Raw genomic sequence first — 24626 nt, forward strand, 5'->3', positions numbered from 1 at the left:
GTGGTGTGGAGTGCAAAAAAAGCGATGGATTTGGGCCCAGATCTTTGGACTGGGTTGAGTGTGTGACATTGATCCACATTCGGTCCATCACCTGTTGTGTTTGCATATTCCGCCCTAAGTGCGCTGGGGATGCCCAGACGTGGGTCCCAGGCACTCCACACCACTGGAGTCAAGCTAGCCGGGCTGATGAGAGGTGTTACCTCGAAACCGGTCCGCTCCTCGGATGCCTGATTCCGTTCTGGGAAGGACATGGCTTTTGTAGTTCGGACTGGACTGTTCCCATGGGGCACAGGGTCAGAGCTGATTTGCATATCGCCATTGTCTAACCCGGGGTGGTGTGGAGTGCAAAAAAACGATGGATTTGGGCCCAGATCTTTGGACTGGGTTGAGTGTGTGACATTGATCCACATTCGGTCCATCACTTGTTGTGTTTGCATATTCCGCCCCAAGTGCGCTGGGGATGCCCAGACGTGGGTCCCAGGCACTCCACACCACTGGAGTCAAGCTAGCCGGGCTGATGAGAGGTGTTACCTCGAAACCGGTCCGGTCCTCGGATGCTTGATTCTGTTCTGGGAAGGACATGGCTTTTGTAGTTCGGACTGGACTGTTCCCATGGGGCACAGGGTCAGAGCTGATTTGCATATCGCCATTGTCTAACCCGGGGTGGTGTGGAGTGCAAAAAAACGATGGATTTGGGCCCAGATCTTTGGACTGGGTAGAGTGTGTGACATTGATCCACATTCGGTCCATCACCTGTTGTGTTTGCATATTCTGCTCTAAGTGCGTTGGGGATGCCCAGAAGTGGGTCCCAGGCACTCCACACCACTGGAGTCAAGCTAGCCGGGCTGATGAGAGGTGTTACCTCGAAACCGGTCCGGTCCTCGGATGCTTGATTCCGTTCTGGGAAAGACATGGCTTTTGTAGTTTGGACTGGACTGTTCCAATGGGGCACAGGGTCAGAGCTGATTTGCATATCGCTATTGTCTTACCCGGGGTGGTGTGGAGTGCAAAAAAACGATGGATTTGGGCCCAGATCTTTGGACTGGGTTGAGTGGTTGACATTGATCCACATTCGTTCCATCACCTGTTGTGTTTGCATATTCCGCCCTAAGTGCGCTGGGGATGCCCAGACGTGGGTCCCAGGCACTCCACACCACTGGAGTCAAGCTAGCCGGGCTGATGAGAGTTGTTACCTCGAAACCGGTCCGGTCCTCGGATGCTTGATTCCGTTCTGGGAAGGACATTGCTTTTGTAGTTCGGACTGGACTGTTCCCATGGGGCACAGGGTCAGAGCTGATTTGCATATCGCCATTGTCTAACCCGGGGTGGTGTGGAGTGCAAAAAAACGATGGATTTGGGCCCAGATCTTTGGACTGGGTTGAGTGTGTGAAATTGATCCACATTCGGTCCATCACCTGTTGTGTTTGCATATTCTGCCCTAAGTGCGCTGGGGATGCCCAGACGTGGGTCCCAGGCACTCCACACCACTGGAGTCAAGCTAGCCGGGCTGATGAGAGGTGTTAACTCGAAACCGGTCCGGTCCTCGGATGCTTGATTCCGTTCTGGGAAGGACATGGCTTTTGTAGTTCGGACTGGACTGTTCCCATGGGGCACAGGGTCAGAGCTGATTTGCATATCGCCATTGTCTAACCCGGGGTGGTGTGGAGTGCAAAAAAACGATGGATTTGGGCCCAGATCTTTGGACTGGGTTGAGTGTGTGACATTGATCCACATTCGGTCCATCACCTGTGTGTTTGCATATTCCGCCCTAAGTGCGCTGGGGATGCCCAGACGTGGGTCCCAGGCACTCCACACCACTGGAGTCAAGCTAGCCGGGCTGATGAGAGGTGTTACCTCGAAACCGGTCCGGTCCTCGGATGCTTGATTCCGTTCTGGGAAGGACATGGCTTTTGTAGTTCGGACTGGACTGTTCCCATGGGGCACAGGGTCAGAGCTGATTTGCATATCGCCATTGTCTAACCCGGGGTGGTGTGGAGTGCAAAAAAACGATGGATTTGGGCCCAGATCTTTGGACTGGGTTGAGTGTGTGACATTGATCCACATTCGGTCCATCACCTGTTGTGTTTGCATATTCCGCCCTAAGTGCGCTGGGGATGCCCAGACGTGGGTCCCAGGCACTCCATACCACTGGAGTCAAGCTAGCCGGGCCGATGAGAGGTGTTACCTCGAAACCGGTCCGGTCCTCGGATGCTTGATTCCGTTCTGGGAAAGACATGGCTTTTGTAGTTTGGACTGGACTGTTCCAATGGGGCACAGGGTCAGAGCTGATTTGCATATCGCCATTGTCTAACCCGGGGTGGTGTGGAGTGCAAAAAAACGATGGATTTGGGCCCAGATCTTTGGACTGGGTTGAGTGTGTGACATTGATCCACATTCGGTCCATCACCTGTTGTGTTTGCATATTCCTCCCTAAGTCCGCTGAGGATGCCCAGACGTGGGTCCCAGGCACTCCACACCACTGGAGTCAAGCTAGCCGGGCTGATGAGAGGTGTTACCTTGAAACCGGTCCGGTCCTCGGATGCTTGATTCCGTTCTGGGAAGGACATGGCTTTTTTAGTTCGGACTGGACTGTTCCCATGGGGCACAGGGTCAGAGCTGATTTGCATATCGCCATTGTCTAACCTGGGGTGGTGTGGAGTGCAAAAAAACGATGGATTTGGGCCCAGATCTTTGGACTGGGTTGAGTGTGTGACATTGATCCACATTCGGTCCATCACCTGTTGTGTTTGCATATTCCGCCCTAAGTGCGCTGGGGATGCCCAGACGTGGGTCCCAGGCACTCCACACCACTGGAGTCAAGCTAGCCGGGCTGATGAGAGGTGTTACCTCGAAACCGGTCCGGTCCTCGGATGTAAGCATGGGCGAATTTTGCGAATCTCGCGTTCGCGAATTTTGCGGATTTGCGAACTCGCAATCCGCAAAATCCGCGAATTCTCGCGAATTTGCGGATTTTTTTTTTTGTGTGTTTGCGCTGGTTTCTGCCAGTTCGCGAGGGTTTTGTACAATTTCGCAAATTGCGAACTTACCTGTCGGGTCGCAAGTTTCGCGAACTTGTTGTTTCTACGTGTCCAGCCTGTTTGGGACACTCTTCTTCATCACTGCCACTCTCTGTCACCACTGCCACTCTCTGACTACTCATGCCACCCTCTGGCCCACCCATGCCACCCTCTGTTTCATCACAGCACCCTCTGGTTGTCCAGTCAGTGTACATTATTGTGGCAACGCAAGCACACCTTCCCTGCCTCAAGTGACCTGAATTAATTTGGGGCTGTTTAATGTGTCACAGAATATTTTTTTAGCTGGCACCTGCTTCCTTAGTGCTTCCTGATTAGTGATCTTTTGCACTTGCTAAGTGCTTTCATTGTTGCAAAATTAGTTACAACACCTGCCCTGCCCCAACTGACAATAATGAATTAGGGGCTGATTAATGGATTTGAACTTCCAGCCTGGCTCATGCTTGTCTCCCTTAGCTGTAATTCAGGACCTTTGTGGCATATGTGTAACTATTCTGAGGTTCAGAGCAGGGTCACATAATAGTTGCAACTGGCAACTGAACCCTGGAGGGGCCCCTCAGGAAGCACTACAGGAAATGGCTACTAATGATGAGCCTGAACTTTTGAACCTGGTAAGTAGTTTCAGTTTTGCTAAGATCGTATTTCTGCAATTTTGCACTTATTCGCGGGGCGCGAAGTTGTACTGGGAAGCCATGAACTCACGCGAACAGTGCGAGCAAAATCCGCTGCTCGCGGATTTGCGGATTTTGCGGGAGATTCCCAAATCTCGCGGATTGCGAATTTACCGAAAATCCGCAAAATCCGCGAGCGAAACGGATTTTCCGCCCATGCTTACTCGGATGCTTGATTCCGTTCTGGGAAGGACATGGCTTTTGTAGTTCGGACTGGACTGTTCCCATGGGGCACAGGGTCAGAGCTGATTTGCATATCGCCATTGTCTAACCCGGGGTGGTGTGGAGTGCAAAAAAACGATGGATTTGGGCTCAGATCTTTGGACTGGGTTGAGTGTGTGACATTGATCCACATTCGGTCCATCACCTGTTGTGTTTGCATATTCCGCTCTAAGTGCGTTGGGGATGCCCAGACGTGGGTCCCAGGCACTCCACACCACTGGAGTCAAGCTAGCCGGGCTGATGAGAGGTGTTACCTCGAAACCGGTCCGGTCCTCGGATGCTTGATTCCGTTCTGGGAAAGACATGGCTTTTGTAGTTTGGACTGGACTGTTCCAATGGGGCACAGGGTCAGAGCTGATTTGCATATCGCCATTGTCTAACCCGGGGTGGTGTGGAGTGCAAAAAAACGATGGATTTGGGCCCAGATCTTTGGACTGGGTTGAGTGTGTGACATTGATCCACATTCGTTCCATCACCTGTTGTGTTTGCATATTCCGCCCTAAGTGCGCTGGGGATGCCCAGACGTGGGTCCCAGGCACTCCACACCACTGGAGTCAAGCTAGCCGGGCTGATGAGAGGTGTTACCTCGAAACCGGTCCGGTCCTGGGATGCTTGATTCCGTTCTGGGAAGGACATTGCTTTTGTAGTTCGGACTGGACTGTTCCCATGGGGCACAGGGTCAGAGCTGATTTGCATATCGCCATTGTCTAACCCGGGGTGGTGTGGAGTGCAAAAAAACAATAGATTTGGGCCCAGATCTTTGGACTGGGTTGAGTGTGTGACATTGATCCACATTCGGTCCATCACCTGTTGTGTTTGCATATTCCGCCCTAAGTGCGCTGGGGATGCCCAGACGTGGGTCCCAGGCACTCCACACCACTGGAGTCAAGCTAGCCGGGCTGATGAGAGGTGTTACTTCGAAACCGGTCCGGTCCTCGGATGCTTGATTCCGTTCTGGGAAGGACATGGCTTTTGTAGTTCGGACTGGACTGTTCCCATGGGGCACAGGGTCAGAGCTGATTTGCATATCGCCATTGTCTAACCCGGGGTGGTGTGGAGTGCAAAAAAACGATGGATTTGGGCCCAGATCTTTGGACTGGGTTGAGTGTGTGACATTGATCCACATTCGGTCCATCACCTGTTGTGTTTGCATATTCCGCCCTAAGTGCGCTGGGGATGCCCAGACGTGGGTCCCAGGCACTCCACACCACTGGAGTCAAGCTAGCCGGGCTGATGAGAGGTGTTACCTCGAAACCGGTCCGGTCCTCGGATGCTTGATTCCGTTCTGGGAAGGACATGGCTTTTGTAGTTCGGACTGGACTGTTCCCATGGGGCACAGGGTCAGAGCTGATTTGCATATCGCCATTGTCTAACCCGGTGTGGTGTGGAGTGAAAAAAAACGATGGATTTGGGCCCAGATCTTTGGACTGGGTTGAGTGTGTGACATTGATCCACATTCGGTCCATCACCTGTTGTGTTTGCATATTCCGCCCTAAGTGCGCTGGGGAGGCCCAGACGTGGGTCCCAGGCACTCCACACCACTGGAGTCAAGCTAGCCGGGCTGATGAGAGGTGTTACCTCGAAACCGGTCCGGTCCTCGGATGCTTGATTCCGTTCTGGGAAGGACATGGCTTTTGTAGTTTGGACTGGACTGTTCCCATGGGGCACAGGGTCAGAGCTGATTTGCATATCGCCATTGTCTAACCCGGGGTGGTGTGGAGTGCAAAAAAACGATGGATTTGGGCCCAGATCTTTGGACTGGGTTGAGTGTGTGACATTGATCCACATTCGGTCCATCACCTGTTGTGTTTGCATATTCCGCCCTAAGTGCGCTTGGGATGCCCAGACGTGGGTCCCAGGCACTCCACACCACTGGAGTCAAGCTAGCCGGGCTGATGAGAGGTGTTACCTCGAAACCGGTCCGGTCCTCGGATGCTTGATTCCGTTCTGGGAAGGACATGGCTTTTGTAGTTCGGACTGGACTTTTCCCATGGGGCACAGGGTCAGAGCTGATTTGCATATTGCCATTGTCTAACCCGGGGTGGTGTGGAGTGCAAAAAAACGATGGATTTGGGCCCAGATCATTGGACTGGGTTGAGTGTGTGACATTGATCCACATTCGGTCCATCACCTGTTGTGTTTGCATATTCCGCCCTAAGTGCGCTGGGGATGCCCAGACGTGGGTCCCAGGCACTCCACACCACTGGAGTCAAGCTAGCCGGGCTGATGAGAGGTGTTACCTCGAAACCGGTCCGGTCCTCGGATGCTTGATTCCGTTCTGGGAAGGACATGGCTTTTGTAGTTCGGACTGGACTGTTCCCATGGGACACAGGGTCAGAGCTTATTTGCATATCGCCATTGTCTAACCCGGGGTGGTGTGGAGTGCAAAAAAACAATGGATTTGGGCCCAGATCTTTGGACTGGGTTGAGTGTGTGACATTGATCCACATTCGGTCCATCACCTGTTGTGTTTGCATATTCCGCCCTAAGTGCGCTGGGGAGGCCCAGACGTGGGTCCCAGGCACTCCACACCACTGGAGTCAAGCTAGCCGGGTTGATGAGAGGTGTTACCTCGAAACCGGTCCGGTCCTCGGATGCTTGATTCCGTTCTGGGAAGGACATGGCTTTTGTAGTTCGGACTGGACTGTTCCCATGGGGCACAGGGTCAGAGCTGATTTGCATATCGCCATTGTCTAACCCGGGGTGGTGTGGAGTGCAAAAAAACGATGGATTTGGGCCCAGATCTTTGGACTGGGTTGAGTGTGTGACATTGATCCACATTCGGTCCATCACCTGTTGTGTTTGCATATTCCGCCCTAAGTGCGCTGGGGATGCCCAGACGTGGGTCCCAGGCACTCCACACCACTGGAGTCAAGCTAGCCGGGCTGATGAGAGGTGTTACCTCGAAACCGGTCCGGTCCTCGGGTGCTTGATTCCGTTCTGGGAAGGACATGGCTTTTGTAGTTCGGACTGGACTGTTCCCATCGGGCACAGGGTCAGAGCTGATTTGCATATCGCCATTGTCTAACCCGGGGTGGTGTGGAGTGCAAAAAATACGATGGATTTGGGCACAGATCTTTGGACTGGGTTGAGTGTGTGACATTGATCCACATTCGGTCCATCACCTGTTGTGTTTGCATATTTCATTTGTACAGCGCACATCTACTAAAAGTGTCCCGGCGCTAACTCCCGAAAGTCAAATTAATCCACACTCCGAATCCAGGCTTAAAAGAGCAGCATTTTTTTTTTTTTTTTTAAAAGCACTGGGTCAGGAACACTCCTCCGAGCCAGTGGTAACCGATTCCAGGCCAAGCCAGCTTTGCGGGCGAAGGAGTTACCGCCTAGCCTCTGGCGATTGAACCGAGGATTCTGCATTATTTTTTTATTTATTTATTTTTAAAATTTATAAAGCGCAACGTATGCCCATGGGCGTCTTGGCGCTGAGACTCATTATGGTCTAGGACTCAGTATGCATTTTAATGGTGCAGGAAAGTGAGGGTTTATTGGTTAAACAGCCACGTCTTCAACCGTTTTCTAAACTGTAGCAGTGTGGGAGAGGATCTAATTTCCAGTGGGAGTGTGTTCCAAAGTCTGGCTGCGGCGATGGTAAAAGATCTGTCTCCCCACGTGACTGTCTTTGTTCTCGGTACAGTGAGGCGGAGAGCATTTAATGACCTTAGTTGTCTGGTGGGGCGGTAGAGTATAAGCTTCTCCTTCAGGAACTTTGGCCCTAGCTGACGAGTGGCTTTGAAGGTAATACACAAAGTTTTAAACTTGATTCTATTCGTCCCCGTCAGCCAGTGATAGCTCCTGATAGCCTGTTTAATTGGTTGAAATTTGGGGGTACCAGACAGCAGCCTAGCAGCCGCATTCTGGACCATTTGCATTTTAGCCACAACCCGGGCCTGAGCATTCAGGAACAGGCCATTACAATAGTCTAAGGCGGACAGTACTAGTGAGCTCACCACTGTTTTTCCTCCTTTGTCTGAAAGAAATGGGATGATTTTTCTAAGGAGTTTAAGTTTAAAAAAGGCTGTGGAGGCTACTTGATTAGCATGTTGGACAAAATTGAGTCTCTCATCAAAAATCACACCTAGATTTCTGACTTTCTGCACCGGAGATGGCAGCGCCCCTAACAACGGGGGCCACCATATTGAGGACCAAATAGGGAAGAGTTTTCCAAAAATGATCACCTCAGTTTTCTCTGAGTTCAACCTTAGGCAATTGCAAGCCATCCACTCCTTGATGGCCAGCATGCCTTCTTGGAACCTGGCTGCCACCTCTTCGCCATCCTCATTGATGGCTAGGACCAGCTGTGTATCATCCGCATAGGTGGTGAGGCTCATCCGGTAGGTGTTAATGACCTTAGCTAAGTCCGCCACATAAATATTAAAAAGGGTCGGACTTAGGGATGAGCCTTGCGGCACACCACATGGGAGAGCCAGATCCGTTGATCGAAAAGGCCCCAAGGTTACTGCTTGGGTTCTTCCTGACAAGAAGGAGGTGAGCAGAGCTCTGGCCTCGGCCTGGACGCCCAGCTCTTCGACACGGTCAATCAATATAGAGTGATTGACCGTGTCGAAGGCCGCCAACTGATCCGAGCAACTGATCCGAGGAACGCAAATGCCGAGACGGTTTATAGAAGGTACATCTCTTCTGCAAATAACTAGGACCTAGCCCATACAGCGCACGATGAACTATAGATAGCATTTTTTGAAGCTAGGCTCCACAGGGAGCCAATGCAGGGTACACAAATAAATACGAACACTCTGTTTAGAAGGCAGTCCCAGTAGCAATCTAGCGACCGCATTTTGGACCACTTGCAGTTTCCTAGTCAGAAAGGCGGGGCTACCCACCAAAAGGACATTGGCATAGTCCAGGCAGAATAAGATCAGTGCCCCGACCATGGTCTCCTTAGAGCTGACTGGCAGAAGAGGAAGAAATTTCTTCAAGATTTTCAGGGACCCAAAACATGTCCCTGTCAACTTTTTTTTCTCGGTTGAAATATACAGGTCTTCATCAAACCACACCCCGAGGTTTTTGGCGGAGACCTTGCTCGCCATAGGCTGAGGGAAATCTGAAGGCCATATTCTATCCCTGAAATCCACAGGGAATGAGCCATACAGGAGAACCTCCGATTTTTTTTTTCATTGCACTTCAACTGTGCGCCTGCCAGCCAATGAAACACCTCGGCTAGACAATGCTACACGGCCTCCACCGAGTCCTCTCCCCTCTTCCAGGAGAACAGGAGTTGTGTGTCATCAGCGTAGGCCATCACCTTAGCCCCCAAGGACTCCGCAAGGTAAACCAGCGGTGTCACATATATGTTAAAGAGAATAGTGCTAAGGGATGACCCCTGCAGAACGCCAGTAGACAAATACAACGGCACAGATGCACAGGGAGGAAACCACACCTGCTGAAATCTGCCCTCCAAAAAAGATCGAATCCAACTCAGAGCCGAACCCGAGATGCCAATTGCCATTAGGCGATCCAGGAGTAGCGAATGGGGCACAGTATCGAATGCCGCTGAGAGATCAAGCATAACCAAAGCGACTCTCCCGCCGGCATCCAGGCACTCATGGATCACCTCTGTGACCTCCAAAAGCACGGTCTCCATTCTATGAGCAGCACGGAACCCTGATTGTGCCGGGTGTAGCAGGCCAGCCACCTCCGCAAAGTTGGTAAGCTGAGAAGTCACGACCTTCTCACAGACTTTGGCCAAGCTTGGCAAAAGCGAGATAGGCCGATAGTTGGCAGGTGACAGAGGGTCAAGGGACGGCTTCTTATGGAGGGGCAGAATTAGTGCTTGCTTCCATGGCAACGGAACCCTGGCCTCGCGGAGTGACTGATTGATCACTAGGTTGACCTCAAAATTAATAGTGTCAGCCACATCCGCTAGGAGCCTAGTGGCACACGGATCTTTCGGCGAGCCGGATTTAAGTGCTTTCAGAATTCTGAGCAACATAGTTAAATCCACCGGACTAAATCCAGAGAAGGTGCTACCCCACTCCTTATCCTGTAACCCAAAAGAAGCGGGCAAAGTTAGCTTGGGCCCATCCAAAAAAGATTGTTGGATACAGGCTATTTTTTCCTGAAAAAAATTAGCCAAGGTATTAAACCAGGCAACAGAGGAAGGTATCACCGCCGCACGGGCCTTGGGAGCCACAAAACTCTGCACAAGGGCAAATATTTCTTTGGAGTTATTGTTGGCCCTCTCTATACGAGCTGAAAAATAACAGCCCTTTCCTAAGCCAATAGAGGAGTAGTAAAGCTTCTGTTTAGCTCTAAGTGCCTGTTTGGCAATTGGACAATAGCCACCAGAGCGCCAGGCTCTCTCAAGCACCTTGCAGGCATGTTTCAGTGTTCTCAACTCCTGGTTAAACCATGGCTTAGAGGGAGACTCTCTCCTGAGCTTACCATGCACAGGAGTGGAACGGGCACTGACCAAATCGGAAATCCAATCAGAAAAACTAGCCAACTTCTCGTCCAAACTGCCAAGAGAGTTGGGCAGCCCCGCAGCCAAACAGCGGCTAAGTTGCTCAGCGTCCAGTTTGCTAGCAGTGGGGGGGCAATGGTAACTGGCCTCCCGCACCGGGCGTTGCGCCACCCATGAAAACAATATAGGGAAATGGTCCAACCAAACGACCTGTCGAGGCTTCACCACAGATATCTGGAAATTAGCACAGATGGGGTCAAGAGTATGGCCCCCCTTGGTGGGTCCGATGTTCCACCCATTGGGAGAGCTGAGCCATCTGAAGCGTCTCAAGAAAAGCAGCCGAATCCACCGAGTCTGTGACATCCAGATGCAAGTTAAAATCACCCAGAAGCAAGTAATTCGAAACACGGAGTGATCTCTCTGCCAAAGCGTCCCTATAAGAAACCAGAAATGCCTTAGCTGGCCCCGGAGGTCGATATACCAAAGACCCCCCTGAAGTGAAATGCAGAGATATTTGCAAGCAAAAGTCAAGAGCCTCACACCCGCCCCACAACGTAGAGGTTTCGCTGCAAAGAGACCAACAGTCTCTGTATAGTACAGCCAAACCCCCGCCTCTACCAACTGGGCGGTCCATGCAATGAATTTTATAGCCCAACGGGGTAGCCATCGCAACAATTGGGTTGAAAAAGGTGTCGAGCCAGGTTTCTGTGATGAAAAGAATATCTAACTGATTATCAGTAATCAAATCAGTTATGTCAATGAAGTGCTTCCTCATAGATCTAACATTCATGAGACAAGCCTTAATGGTGCCCTGAGGACCCGAACCAGTGATCATAGTGTCGGTGGGCAAATTCGTGGTTCCCTGCTAAATATTTTATTGTTTGTATCCAGTTTCTGTTGTTTGTTATTGAACACCATGTATGTGTCAAGATGGTAACTCGTTTGGGCACTCATCTCCCTTCAAAGCTCCTGGGAGGCAAAATCAGGCCTAGTCGAAGCAGTAAACAAAACAAAGAACATTATTAAAAGCCCTGGGGTGACCTGTGCCTCATTTCGTGTCTAGACCACAACATTGTTAAACAAATATATTTCTAAGGTTCTAATTATTCTGCCATCTGTGTCTCCTCTGCACTCAGGAGGCTCCTGTGATGGGCAATGGAGCTCCCAGGACCCTAACAAGCTGCTTAAATACCCCAGTATCCAGCAGCTAGAGGGCTGTGCTCACAGCAGTGCCTGAAGCCACCATCCACGCTAACAATGCAGCTCAGAGCAAACAGGGGAAGAGTGTGAGCAGTGAATGCGTGTGAGCCAGGGCATGAGATTACTGGCGTTAGATAGTACATAGCCTGTGTTCTGTTTTAGTTATACATATTTAATATATTTGTCTTCATTTATGCTGCTGTAACTGTTCCAAACATTTCTGATACTCGTACCTTATACTATGCTCCATACTTTGTTTAGGTTCAGGCATGCAGCTCTCACAGAGTCCAGTTTTTTTACATTGAGCATGTGGCAGATTTGTTATTTTTTGCACAATGCAGCAGAGTGAAAAAATGTCTGTGCTGCATTGTGCAAGTGGAAGGAAGCAGCATATGGCCATATTTTGTAAAAATGTCCTATTACTGCTCCAACCCCCTTTGCTGGTGCAAGAACAGGCTGCCTGAGCAAAGAAGACCAATTCCACCATGTCGCAATGTTTTGTGTGTGATGTCTAGTGTAGGTTTTGTACTGGAAGCCTGCCCTCGGCGATAGCAGGGTTGGCTGCCTTTTATCCCTGTAGACTGCAGCAGGCGTTTGTATGAGCTTCCACCAAATACAAGGCAAAGAAGAAGTCACCGTCACTCAGAGCACCTTTGGTGGTGTCAACAGAAGCCCACATTGTCCACTATAATAAGGTAAGGAAGTAGATATGCATCTGCGGGCAGAGTGTGAAAGCCAATCAGAATGTTCAAAATGAGGTGCTAACTACTAAAGATATTGCCATGAATTCTGAATTGATCAATTTTTTGAAGCAGGAATGTGAAACAGATGAGTACAGCTGATGTTTTTGTTAACACTGACGTAATTGTGCGTGTTGCCTTAATGAAAATGTCAAAAGTTAACAGCTCTTTCTCTACCTCTGATGAAGTATTTTCTGATCCCTGAGTTCATGATTGTTAGCTGGACAGTGTATACTTATAGACCTTCTTTCTAGATGGTATTAGCCACAGTTAATGCCCACACCATATAGCAATGATGATCATGTGATGTAAAAAGATTAATCTCAAAATGTACAATAATCTCTTAACCTCATAACGGATATGGAACGTCCAGCTCCAGTGCTGGACGTTCCATTGCAGCTATGAGGTTCGAACGTTCAACGGCTGACGGCAGCACTCCTGAGGTAGTGGTGCCGTCGGCCGCCGAACGTTCGAAGCACTTAAGAGGCTAAGGAATGGCTACCCTAACAACTAAATAGGCTAAACATCTGGGGCTTTATTTACGAGGTTCTGCAAATAGTTTAGCACTGCTATTGCGTCACTTTTTGTGACGCAGCGGCATCGAAAAACCTGCCCCCTGTTGCACCCTATTTTCAAAGGTTTTTAGATGCGTCACTTTGTAAACCTCTGTGCTACATTACACCTACGTCATGAATAATGTACTGCTGGGGCATACTCACCCAAATAAGCCTTGTAAAAGTGATACAGTGAAATCTTTGAGATTTCACTCTACCACTTCTAGGAAGCAAATGCATCAAAACCCCCTGCCTGAGGGCAGGCGCATGGGTGACGCAGAGCTATATCCATAGCCCTCCCCCTTCATTGCTGGAGTTGTGTCACACTTCCGACACGACTCCAGCAATGCGTCAATGAAGTATCTGTCACTCCTTGAGACGTGTGCTTAGTTTGAGTCAGTGTTTAAAGGTAAAGTACATCAGTACTTATTTTTGCAGCACTTATTTGTCCTTATCAAGCTTTCACCCACAATAAGAGAGAGAAAACCACAAAATGATGAAGGAGAAAAAAAGATGGACAAATAGTGGTAACGGGACAAAGAACAGTTCAAAAAAGAACCATGAAGAGTGAGCAAAAAGGGAAGGAAGAGTCTGGTGGTGGGGGAAAGTCAAGCCGGGTCAAGTTGAAGTTTATTGTTTCATTTAATTAAAACAAGAACAATTTCGCTACCTAAAATGATAAAATGTTACATTTTAAAACACCAAAAATAATACATACTAAGGGAAAGTTAAAACAATAATTTTACCCTAAGAACTAACTGTTTATTTTTACCGTTTATCTTAAAGCAAAATAGTAGTTTTAAAACTGGTGCTTTGCTTGTGTAAATATGCAAATCCAATGTAAACTTTTATTCAGCCGCATGTTCAATCCGAAGCACATTAGTGAGTTTTTAGGTTCTGCTAGTGAGCTGGCCACGATAATATTGCATTTTATCGAAGATAGTCGCAATTAGACAGACATAAAATCGAACATCCTGAGGAGAGGTGTAAACAATCGTTTTATCACAAATATAATAGTGTATCCTATAACCAAATTGATTATTTAAAACTGGTTCAATGTTTGTGTCAATATGCAAAGTGAACTGGAGGTGAACAACCTTTACAACAAAACCTTTACAACGCACTACCATTACAACGCAGGCATTATAACGCAAACCATTACAACGCATTGCGCTGGGGGGCGCTCTAGGATAGGTAATAAGTTTAATTTTCTATCAAACACCTTCCCTAGTGTCCACGGGGACTGGAGTTGGAATAGAAAATTAAACTTTTCACTATCCAGCACCTCTAGGCGCTATGCGTTGTAATGGATTGCGATGTAAAAACCGCGTTGTAAAGGCATGCGTGGTAAAAGCATGCGTTGTAACGTCATACATCCGAACTGACAGGGTAATATTGAGTTCTATCCCAGGTAGTCAGTTCCTTTTAATGGTGATTGTCCCTTCCTTGATTACAGGTGGTACAGTCAGACATTATTACCCCCGATTTTCTCAATTGGGGCTATTGCCAGAAGTTTAACAAGTTTGCAGTTTAACTGCAGATCTCTGGGATTGAGGCACCCTAATATAGGTTCCCTGCACATACGGATGCCTCTGTTGTTAAAGCATTTCTTTAATAATTGTGAGCAAAGCTTTCCCAGCTTGGGGCAGGTACAGACACAATGAAGAATGTCCTCTTTTTAGGTGGAGCCTAGTCAGCGTGCATGCATTGTTTCTCAACATGGAGTATCTACTTTGATTGGTCTATAATCGCTTTGATTGGTCTCTTAGCCTGCCCTTCAAAATTCCAGTCCTTTCTTTGGTAAATCTGTTACATTTGTCCCACCTTTTGGGTGTTTGGTTACCGCCCTGGAGACTGACTCTGTTACATGGATCAGGTCACTCCAGGGCATTTATTTCGTTTCAGCACACTACCTTTTTAAGTTTGTATTAGTTATGGTGCCCAACTGGAATGGAGGCATATTCTGGACATGACTGTAAAAAATTAAGGACAAAGGGTCAAAATTCAGGAGAAAAACTCAGGACATAAAGTCAGTTTTACAGACACATCGAAGGAGAGGCCATACCCCACTATTCTATCAATGCATGTATTTACTATTTTCTACATAGTTCTGTACATTCACTATGGTGTAATCAACTCCATTTGTTCCTCAGTGCACTCAAATAGCTGGTCGTTTGAACCACCTCAGTGAATAAATAGAAGGGCTGTCTTGCAGGCTTCCTATCAGGTTTTAACCCCACATAACTCTCCATTAGAAGCTAATAAAGAAATGGTCGGTTAAGCAAAAACAGCATGTGAGGAGATTAAGCAAAGGTGATGATTAAGGTTTCTGAATCATGCACTTATGCCATGTTGTTACTTCAGAGGAAAAAAAAATTACACCCAACACAAAGAACTGGCGGAATGCCTGTTATCGAGAATCATTTCAGCGAAATGCATTTCCATTTTTATTTGTCAATGGACCAGTGTGTGTCTGGGCATTTCAAACAAAATATAGTGAACCTTGCAGTGATAATCCACAACTTTTCAAATCACCCTCTCTTATTGTCTATCAGAGAGTGACTGGGCTGGCACTTCTGAGGAAAGAGAAAAGACAAGCAGCGCGGCCTTGTTGAAAATCTGTTTTACCTGTGAATATTTCAACAAAGTTAGACACTTGATGCAGGGCCCACTGCAATTCAACGCCATCTTATTGTTGCTGACCTACTCCGGTCGCCCGCGATACACGACGGAATGCTTATGGACAGGGGCACATATCATAGCCCTACATTCTTCGCCTACTAATTTATGACTAGCATTGGATCCATTTGAAACTGTGGGGCGTTATTTTCGTTTCGGGTAAATATACTATTTTGAATAGGGACCGATCTTTTTCACTGGAAGACCCTTAATGTCTATGGAATACTTCTGGAACGTATCCATTATTCATTGAAGCCTTGAAGAAGTTACTCTGTAACGAAACACGTGTCGGCTTCCGGTCCAACGTCTGACAGGAGGATCATTGTATCAAGCCCTCCATCTTTGAAATACAATGTTATAGCTTCCAAATATATGGTCTAATCTGTATGTTCATATGTATAATAAATTGAACAGCAAGTTAAAAATATTTGTTTGCTGGTTTATCCAAAATGACTTGCATAGAGGAGTCTTTATGAATCAATATTGAACGGATTGGAGTGCCAAGGTTTACTCTCATCTTATAGTTAAGGGCTTGTGCATAGCATGCAGATAATGCCTGTTATTAGGAAGTTTTCAAGTGACTCCAGCAATTCAAGGAAATAACGGCTCCAAAACAGCCTTAACTTTTGCTAATTGCTTACATTTGCACTTCTTTGGGGAAGCAGACACTCTGTTAACCGCATCGCTGCAGCGATAATTTTTCCCCTACGTGGCTTTTTTCTAAAAGCCGCGTTTGATGATGAGCTCAGCTCGTCATCCGCACACGACCACCGTGGCTGATGACGAGCTCGTCATCAACATCGAAAGGGTTAAGAAGGCTCCTTTCTGTTTAGCTGTCTGCCCTTCTCTCCAGAATGCAGCACAGGAGACTCCCTCTCGTCAGATGGAGAATCAGTATTGAGGGAATTAACTTTTCGTGGAGAGGCTAAAATTATGGATAAATGCCGTCCGTTAACACAGCTATCACGGGCAATGGACATTAGGGCTAATTTATGGGCAGTCTGTGAAAAGTACGGACGGTTGGTCACCCTAATATCAGTGCTTAGTCGGGCTTCATGTCTGTAGCGCTTCTTCACACAGCATTGCTGCCTCACGCCTTTCATTTTTTCAGCACAGCACCAGTAGCCCCTTAAGCTTATGTCACTTAAGGTCTCTGTTGTTGGGCTTTACCCCTTCGATGCTGATGACGAGCTCAGCTCGCCATCAGCCACGGGTGGCATGTGCTGATGACGAGCTGAGCTCGTCATGTAACGCGGTATTTTTAAAAATGCCGCACAGCGCAAAAATCACCGCAGCAGCGATGCGGTTAAAGTCACCACCTCAAACCCCCCCAGCAAACAGAGCAAGCTTCTGAAATTAACAATGAGCTCAAGCAAGCAGAGCGGCAGCAGTTTGAGCAGTCCATAGACAAGGAAACTACTAGCTCAGCTCACCAGCTGCTGAAGACAGAATGATTTGGTGGCCATGCTAAAATGTCATTATTCCACTTCCAAAAGCTACCAAAGGTACTGGAAAATTAAACATTTAAAAACAAAAAACTTTTAAAATAATAATTTACAAAGTTCTACGTTTGCGACTATAGATTTTTTTTAATGAAGTGAACCTTACAACAATAGTTACATTTATTTAGAAAACAAAAATAAAAAATCCTCGGTGTTAGTAAATACTTATGCAATAAATTAACGGTTAACCTTATTACGTTCTCTGTCAGCAAGCTCCCTTGGAACATGGCCACCTAAGGTCAACTGCTTGTCTCTCTTCTATGTCTATAGCTCTTTCTATGCATTCAGTTTTACCTAGGGCTTTGATGGTAAGGGTTGTGTAGTATATGATACCTCGGAGAGCAATATTGCCCAAGTGGTGAGCTGACAGGTTTCGGTTGAAAGGCTAGAAAAAAGGTGTCCTCGCTGTAACCAAACTTCCTCCAGTCCTGTGGTGGGATCCTTGAGTGCACCTTGGGCAATGAGCTTTAGCACCTCAATCTAGGCACTAACGGCCAGATTCATGAAAGACCCGTTTTGCGAGTCTCAAATAGCGATTCATAAGGAATCGCTATTACAGACTCGCAAAACGGGATTCATATAGGAATCGCAAAATTAAATGCGATTCCTACAGATTCCTTATTTGCGATCAGCAAATTGCTAATCGCAAATAAGGAATAACTCCCCATTCATTCCTATGGGCCAAACGGCCCATAGGAATGAATGGGGAGTATTCCTTATTTGCGAATAGCAATTTGCTAATCGCAAATAAGATAGCGATTTGAAGGGTGCCAGGGGTGTCCAAAGGACACCCTGTAGCACCCCTTAAATGCACATTTCAACAGGTGTTCCGCACACACATGTCCTAAGGACATGTGTGTGTGTACATGCAACTTAGAAAAATGCTTTTAAAAGCATTTTCCTAAGTTTTCGCTATTTACCACAAGGTTTGACCTCGCAGTAAATAGCGGCTGAAATTTGCGAATTCGCAATTTTAAAATGTTTCTAGAATAGCATTTAAGGAATCTCTAATAGAGATTCCTTAAATGCTATTCCTCGCAAATTTTTGAGTTTCTAAATAGCGATTTTTGCATTTGGGATGATGAATCTCAAATGCAAAAATTGCACTCGCAAAGGGCCAGATTCGCAGGATCTGGCCCTTTGCGAGCGCAAATATGATTGATGAATCAGGCTGTAAGTACTCAAATACTGGTTCAGTGACTATACACTGAGGCCACTGGAAGTTTGCAGGAACCTGTTTACGATTTGTAAAAGACAAACCTGCTTATACGCTGCTGACTTCTGCGGCTATACCTGCCACTCATGTCCAAGGGAGAGGTGTTTAGTTGCTCCAGCACGTTAGACCTTACATGCATCAACATCTGAATTTGCGATTACCAAATAGAATTTTTTAGGAATTGCTATTTGGTAATCGCAAATTCCTATGCAGGTAGGAATTGCAAAAAAGTGTGATTCCTTAACCCCTTCGATGCTCATGACGAGCTCAGCTCGTCATGCAGTACACTGGTCGTGTGCTGATGACGAGCTGAGCTCGTCATGAATAATGGCATCCTGCATATCTCAGCACACAGCGGGAATTGCCTTAGCAGCGAAGGTGTTAACATTACCCAATAGAGAATCTGTAAATAGCGAATTGCTATTGGGTAATGTGATTTATTCCTAAAGGCCTTCAGGCCCATAGGAATGAATGGGAATGCATTAGCAAATTACGATTACCAAATTGGTAATCGCAAATTGCAAATGCAAAGCCAATGGTGCCTTGGGGCCTATGGTCCCCTTGAAGCACCCCAAAAACAAATGCAAGTGTGCACATGTAAAACAGACACATGCCCTGAGGGCATGTGTGCGATACATGGCACTTTGAAAAATGCTCTTTTGTGCATTTTTCAAAGTATGCACAAATTACCATGAACATGAAATTGATGATAAATAGTGTTTCCTTAAAGCACAGTTCGCATATAGGAAAGGCTTCTTGCATCAGCATTGGGGTATCTCAGATTGCAATTCTCTATTTGCATTAGCAGTTTGGGGAATCACAATGAATTGCGATTACCTAAATTGTCAATTGCCAAAAAGGTACATGCATCAGAAAAGGCCATTTTGAGATCACAAACGGTTAATTTTTGTGAATTGAACTGTTTGCGATCACAAAATTGTTTGATGCATGTGCCCCTTCGAGAGTTGTTGACCTGGCCTCACTTATGACAGACAGAGGACCAGACTCACCAACTATGCAGAATCAGCTTTGATGTTGTGTGGGATAACCCTACATTTCATTGTATTTTCCTCTGTTGTAATGTAAGGTAAAATTCATCGGCATCATGTGAGATCAGGTGAGGTAATTTTTGTAGTCTACCATTTTATCTCTAGTGACAGGTTGAGGAATTCTATAATTTTAGTTTTTGCTTTCTTATTATTGGAAAGCGTGTAATATACTCATATGTTCTTTAATATATTCTCTGCTTTGCATGGAAAAGGAAGCTGACTCACCCTGCTGCTGACACATAGTGGAAGGAGTCCTTTTATATTTGCCGGTTTTTTTGAACCAGTGGGACTTTAACCCTTTCGATGCTGATGACGAGCTCAGCTCGTCATCACCCACGGGTGTCGTGTGCTGATGACGAGCTGAGCTCGTCATGGTGCCACTAAAATGGCATTTTCCAGCACAGGGGGGGGGGGGGGGAACGCCTAGCAGCCATGTGGTTAAGCCGACTACAAGAGCCTGTCTCTAATCAGCCATGTAGGGCAGTGAAAAGACAGAGTGCTGCACCCCTCGATGGTAGTGTTTTAAATAGAACTATTACTTTGGTGCAGGGAGCCTCTTCTGGGGAACTCTGTGGGCACTGCACAGGACATGGGCTGGGGCCATGACAGGCCACACACAACCTGTTATCCTTCAAGAGGATTGTCCAAATGGGTAATAACACACCCTGACATGTTCCGCGGGGCAGATGCAGTCCAGGAACTGCAGATGCTTTAAACGTTTAGCATCTACCTTTCAGTAGCACATACACAAAGATCCTTACAGTCCCAAAGGGCCTGGTGGTCAAATCGCAGTGAGTGCAACTAAAAAAATCGGTTGTATGATGTTACAAATCGATATTTTAGATCACGGAACAGAACAACGCATCTTTTACAATGCAAGTCGTTACCACTACTTGCGCTGTAGGGTGCTGGACTTAAGAATAGTAAGATGTACTATTCCAACTCCAGCCTACGTACAGTAGGGAAGGTGTTGGAATAGTAAATCTACTATTCGTTAGTCTAGAGCACCCTCCAGCGCAAGTCGTGGTAACAAACGGTGTTTTGACCGCGTTGTAATGGACGTTTCACCAAAAAATCTAACTCCCCAGTTTACTCATTCTCTCATTTATAAACTCTTTCAGTCACAATGAATCATTCACCTAGTCCCTTAATTGTTCACCATCAGCCACTCAATTCACGGAATCCCATTTAGCCACACACCACTTACTCAGCTATTTAACCTTTTTGCTAATGCACACGAACACACACACACACACACGCACATACACAAACACACTATCCAGCCAAAACAGACATGGTAAACAATGAGGAAAACACTACCATTAGTTCAGCAATTCCAAAAATTAAGCCAGCTATGAAAGTTTTACAAAACCAAACATCCTTCCAAGGCATAATATCATAATACTCCGCTAAAATACACTTTGTGCAACAAAAAGAAGTGAAATACAAAAATAAAATTGCATTTAATCCAATGCCATCCCTGTTCTAAATAATAATAATAGATATTTTAAAACAACATGTATCACCAAAACAGTGGTTTCATATACCCAATGGCTAATACTGACTGGATGGCCAGTGGACAGACTAGGCCACATGGTAAAACAAATGAATAGTGCAAATTTAACAAACATGGAGAAAATGTACTTAACTGTGCAACCTTTTATCCTTACTACAACCAGGCCACTCACCACAACGCATAAAAAATGGATTCAAAGCACCAATAAAATACTGGTGAATGCTCTTTGTCAAACAACATCCTTATCCAAATATTTTTAAATATACTTGTGATGTCACAAAAACTAACCGCCTGATTCATCATGCTCCCGTTTTGCGAGGCCCTAATAGCGATTCATAGCGAATCGCTATTAAGGACTCGCAAAACGGGATCCATGTAGGAATATGCAATAAAAATGCGATTCCTTACAATTCCTTATTTGCGAGTAGCTAATTGCTAATCGCAAATAAGGAATAACTCGCCATTCATTCCTATGGGCCAAAAGGCCCATAGGAATGAATGGGGAGTATTCCTTATTTGCGATTAGCAATTAGCTAATCGCAAATAAGATTGCGATTTGAAGGGTGCCAGGGGTGTCCAAAGGACACCCTGTAGCACCCCTCAAATGAAATTTCACACAGGTCTTGCACACACACATGTCCAAAGGACATGTGTGTGCGCAACATGCAACTTAGAAAAATGCTTTTAAAAGCATTTTTCTAAGTTTTTGCTATTTACCGAGAGGTCTGACCTCTCGGTAAATAGCGGCCCGAAATTGCGAATTAGCAATTTAAAAATGGTTGATGAATTGCATTTAAGGAATCTCAAATAGAGATTCCTTAAATGTAATTCCTCGCAATTTAGCGAATTAGCAATTACCGATTTTTGCATTTGGGATGATGAATCCCAAATGCAAAAATAGCGCTCGCAAAGGGCCAGATTCTCAGAATCTGACCCTTTGCGAGCCAATTTCAGCTTGATGAATCAGGCTGAAAGTCCTTAAAATCCAGTAGTATATGCAGCAGAAAAAGAAAGTGATCCTTTCACCTTGAAATCCAGATGAAAAGTGGCCTTGAGATGGAAAAAGCACCGGGAGCCCCTTCTGGACAGGAAGAGGAAGTTACAGTCTCTGGGGCACTTCCTTCCTGTTGAAAAAAATTGTAAAGTAAAATAAAAATGTACCTACTTGTCAAGATGAAAATCTACTTGAGAAGCAGATACACCTCTGCTTGTGCTCATTAACGTCAGAAAAAGTGCAGGATGGCTTTGTGTTGCTTGGAAGCTGCGCTAGAGTATGGGGAAATCTCACTTGTACTCACAAGCACATGATAGCCTTGCGCGCGATATCAGAGCCTCAAGTACACCAATAGCGCCTTACGAACCCCAACAGAAAATAATTCTGCCATGCAGTGTACAGCAGAATTCAACAAGAACTCTGTGTTACACGAGTAGCGCAGAGTTACCTGAGTATGCACCAACTCTGCAATCAGAATGCATTTTCCACTTGGACCTACAAATTACTCTAGAACCACTAAATCTTCTAAACGTGAGCATTACTATGCAGAGAGGTTTTTAAACAAATCTACAAAGTATTTGAAGAGAGTGATTATGCAAGTAGATTTATGGGCTGACAGACCCATAAAAAAATATTCAAAAGAACCTGCACTTCATAAGATTAGCCACTTGTTTGGGTTCCCTAGATAGTTTACTCATTAAAAGGGCCCATGCATAATTCCCTTATTTCCATTCACTCAAAATTGCTGTTAACTGGTTTCACATTATTTTGTGCTGCAAGAAAGAAACTGTGATCTAAGTGTTTGGGGAATAACATGCAGAAATTTGTATTTGTGTGTCAATTCCTCCACATATTTCCTGTTACTTCACATAGAGATTACAGTTGCTAAGAACAATTGTCTCTGAGGAAATGATTCTGCTTTTACCCATCTACCAAGCTTAAGAAAGGAATTCTTCAGAGAATTATGTTCACTAGTTAGTTGTAAGATTGTGAGATGAAGCCACATCTTCCATCAAGATTACAGCCTCTATCGCTCTTAGTTTAGCAAACCAGTTCCTTACAATATCCAATAATGCATAGATGTTCTTGCAGTTTGGGTGGGGAGGAATATACACCACTAAGGCATGTGCCTCTGTGTGCTTGGAGAAAAAGTGTGAGGGAAAGGTAATGAAACAGACTAAGGAGTGAAAGAGGCATTCAATTCAATTAAAACATTCTTTATTTCGGCCTTTTTGGCCATAAAAGAACACAAAAAAAAGTATTACAGCACAGTTTATACGCATGATTCTTGCAAAGATAAAGTGTGCGTGCATTGCAACATTAAGAGAAAGAGGAGTTCTAAATTTAAAAGAGCTAATTCGAAATTAATATTTTTAAAACATTTTAAAAGGTAATTAAAAGTGTTAATACATTTTGTTTGCGTTAAAAAACTAAAATTATCTAATAGACCCAGCTTTTAAAATAGATGACTGTACACACCACATAGAAAATAAGTAACAAGTAACTATAATGCTATCATAATATATACCCCATAATTGTGCCCTTTGTATTGTCTGGTAATTATAGAGATAAATATTATATGCATCCACATAATAGTTACCTGACAGCCATAACTAATAATCTTTTTTACCTTTCTATGTCTTCATAGAGTATATTAATTATGGATAAAGACAATAGAACTACAGTGACAGAATTCATCCTTGTTGGATTTTCCGACCTTGGTGAGTATCAGAAATTCCTCTTTGTTCTCTTTTTAATCACATACATTACAACAGTTTTTGGAAACACTGTTATCATTGGATTGATTGTCAGCGACTCCCATCTCCAAACCCCTATGTACTTTCTCCTCTGCTGCCTGTCAGTGATGGATATATGCGTCTCCTCCACCATCATCCCCAACCTGTTAGTCGGTCTCCTTCATGAAACTAAAACTATTTCATTTGTGAGCTGTTTCACTCAGATGTTCTTCTTCGTCTCCCTTGGTAGCATGGGAAGTTTCCTCCTGGCCCTGATGGCCTACGATAGGTATGTGGCCATCTGCCATCCCCTCCATTACACCCAGATGATGAGTGGAAAGCTCTGTTTACTCCTGATGTCTGGATCATGGGTCATCGTCTCTCTGCATTCATTGCTGTATGCAGTGTGGACCTCCAGGCTAACGTACTGTGGTCCCAACAAGATTTACACCTTCTTCTGTGACGTTGTACCAGTCTTAAAGCTCTCCTGCTCAGACCTCACTATTATTGCACTTGTACAAATAGTAGAGGGGAGCTTCATTCTGTGTGTACCTTCAACCTGCATTGCCGTCTCCTATGGTCACATCATCATCACCATAATGAAGATGCCAACTGCTGCAGCCAAGCGCAAGACCTTTTCCACCTGCTCTTCTCACCTTATTGTTGTCACACTCTTATACGGTTCAGCACTTTCAATATATGTACGGCCTCCTACATCCATGTCAGCTCCCTCTGACAGGATCATAAGTATGATATATATTGTGATGCCTCCTCTAATGAATTCTTTCATCTACAGTTTTAGAAATAAAGACGTTAAAGGAGCCTTGAGGAAAGCACTTCTCAGGTAGATATTTAGGTAACATTGGGTTTAAACCCAACTCTTGTGTGGTTTTATTTTTACCAGCCAAGGGCACGGCAGCGGGAAGTGAAATTTGACTGTCAACGTCAATAGTAGGGGGCAGTGATGTTAAACCTATGGGATGACTGTAAATATAGAGCACATGATGTGGTGTCCATACTCTTCCATTTGAATGAATGCCTACCTAAACTCTCAGTATGATTGAGGATGTTGCAAA

At 45.8% G+C, this 24626-nt stretch overlaps 1 protein-coding gene across 1 annotated transcript; it reads left to right on the top strand.

Annotated features, from left to right (window-relative positions):
* The first annotated feature begins 23474 nt into the window (after window positions 1-23474).
* Window positions 23475-24398, top strand: LOC147684495 (olfactory receptor 1C1-like). Its single transcript, XM_086942358.1, has one exon. It carries the CDS (start codon window positions 23475-23477, stop codon window positions 24396-24398), a length of 924 nt encoding a protein of 307 aa, XP_086798484.1.
* The last annotated feature ends 228 nt before the right edge of the window (window positions 24399-24626 follow it).

The sequence above is a fragment of the Lissotriton vulgaris genome, chromosome 10 (genome assembly GCF_964263255.1).
Source record: "Lissotriton vulgaris chromosome 10, aLisVul1.2, whole genome shotgun sequence".
Lineage (NCBI taxonomy): Eukaryota > Metazoa > Chordata > Amphibia > Caudata > Salamandridae > Lissotriton > Lissotriton vulgaris.

Bases quoted from the DNA above. Each gene is read 5' to 3' on its own strand.
- LOC147684495 (XM_086942358.1), top strand. From the start codon at position 23,475: ATGGATAAAGACAATAGAACTACAGTGACAGAATTCATCCTTGTTGGA.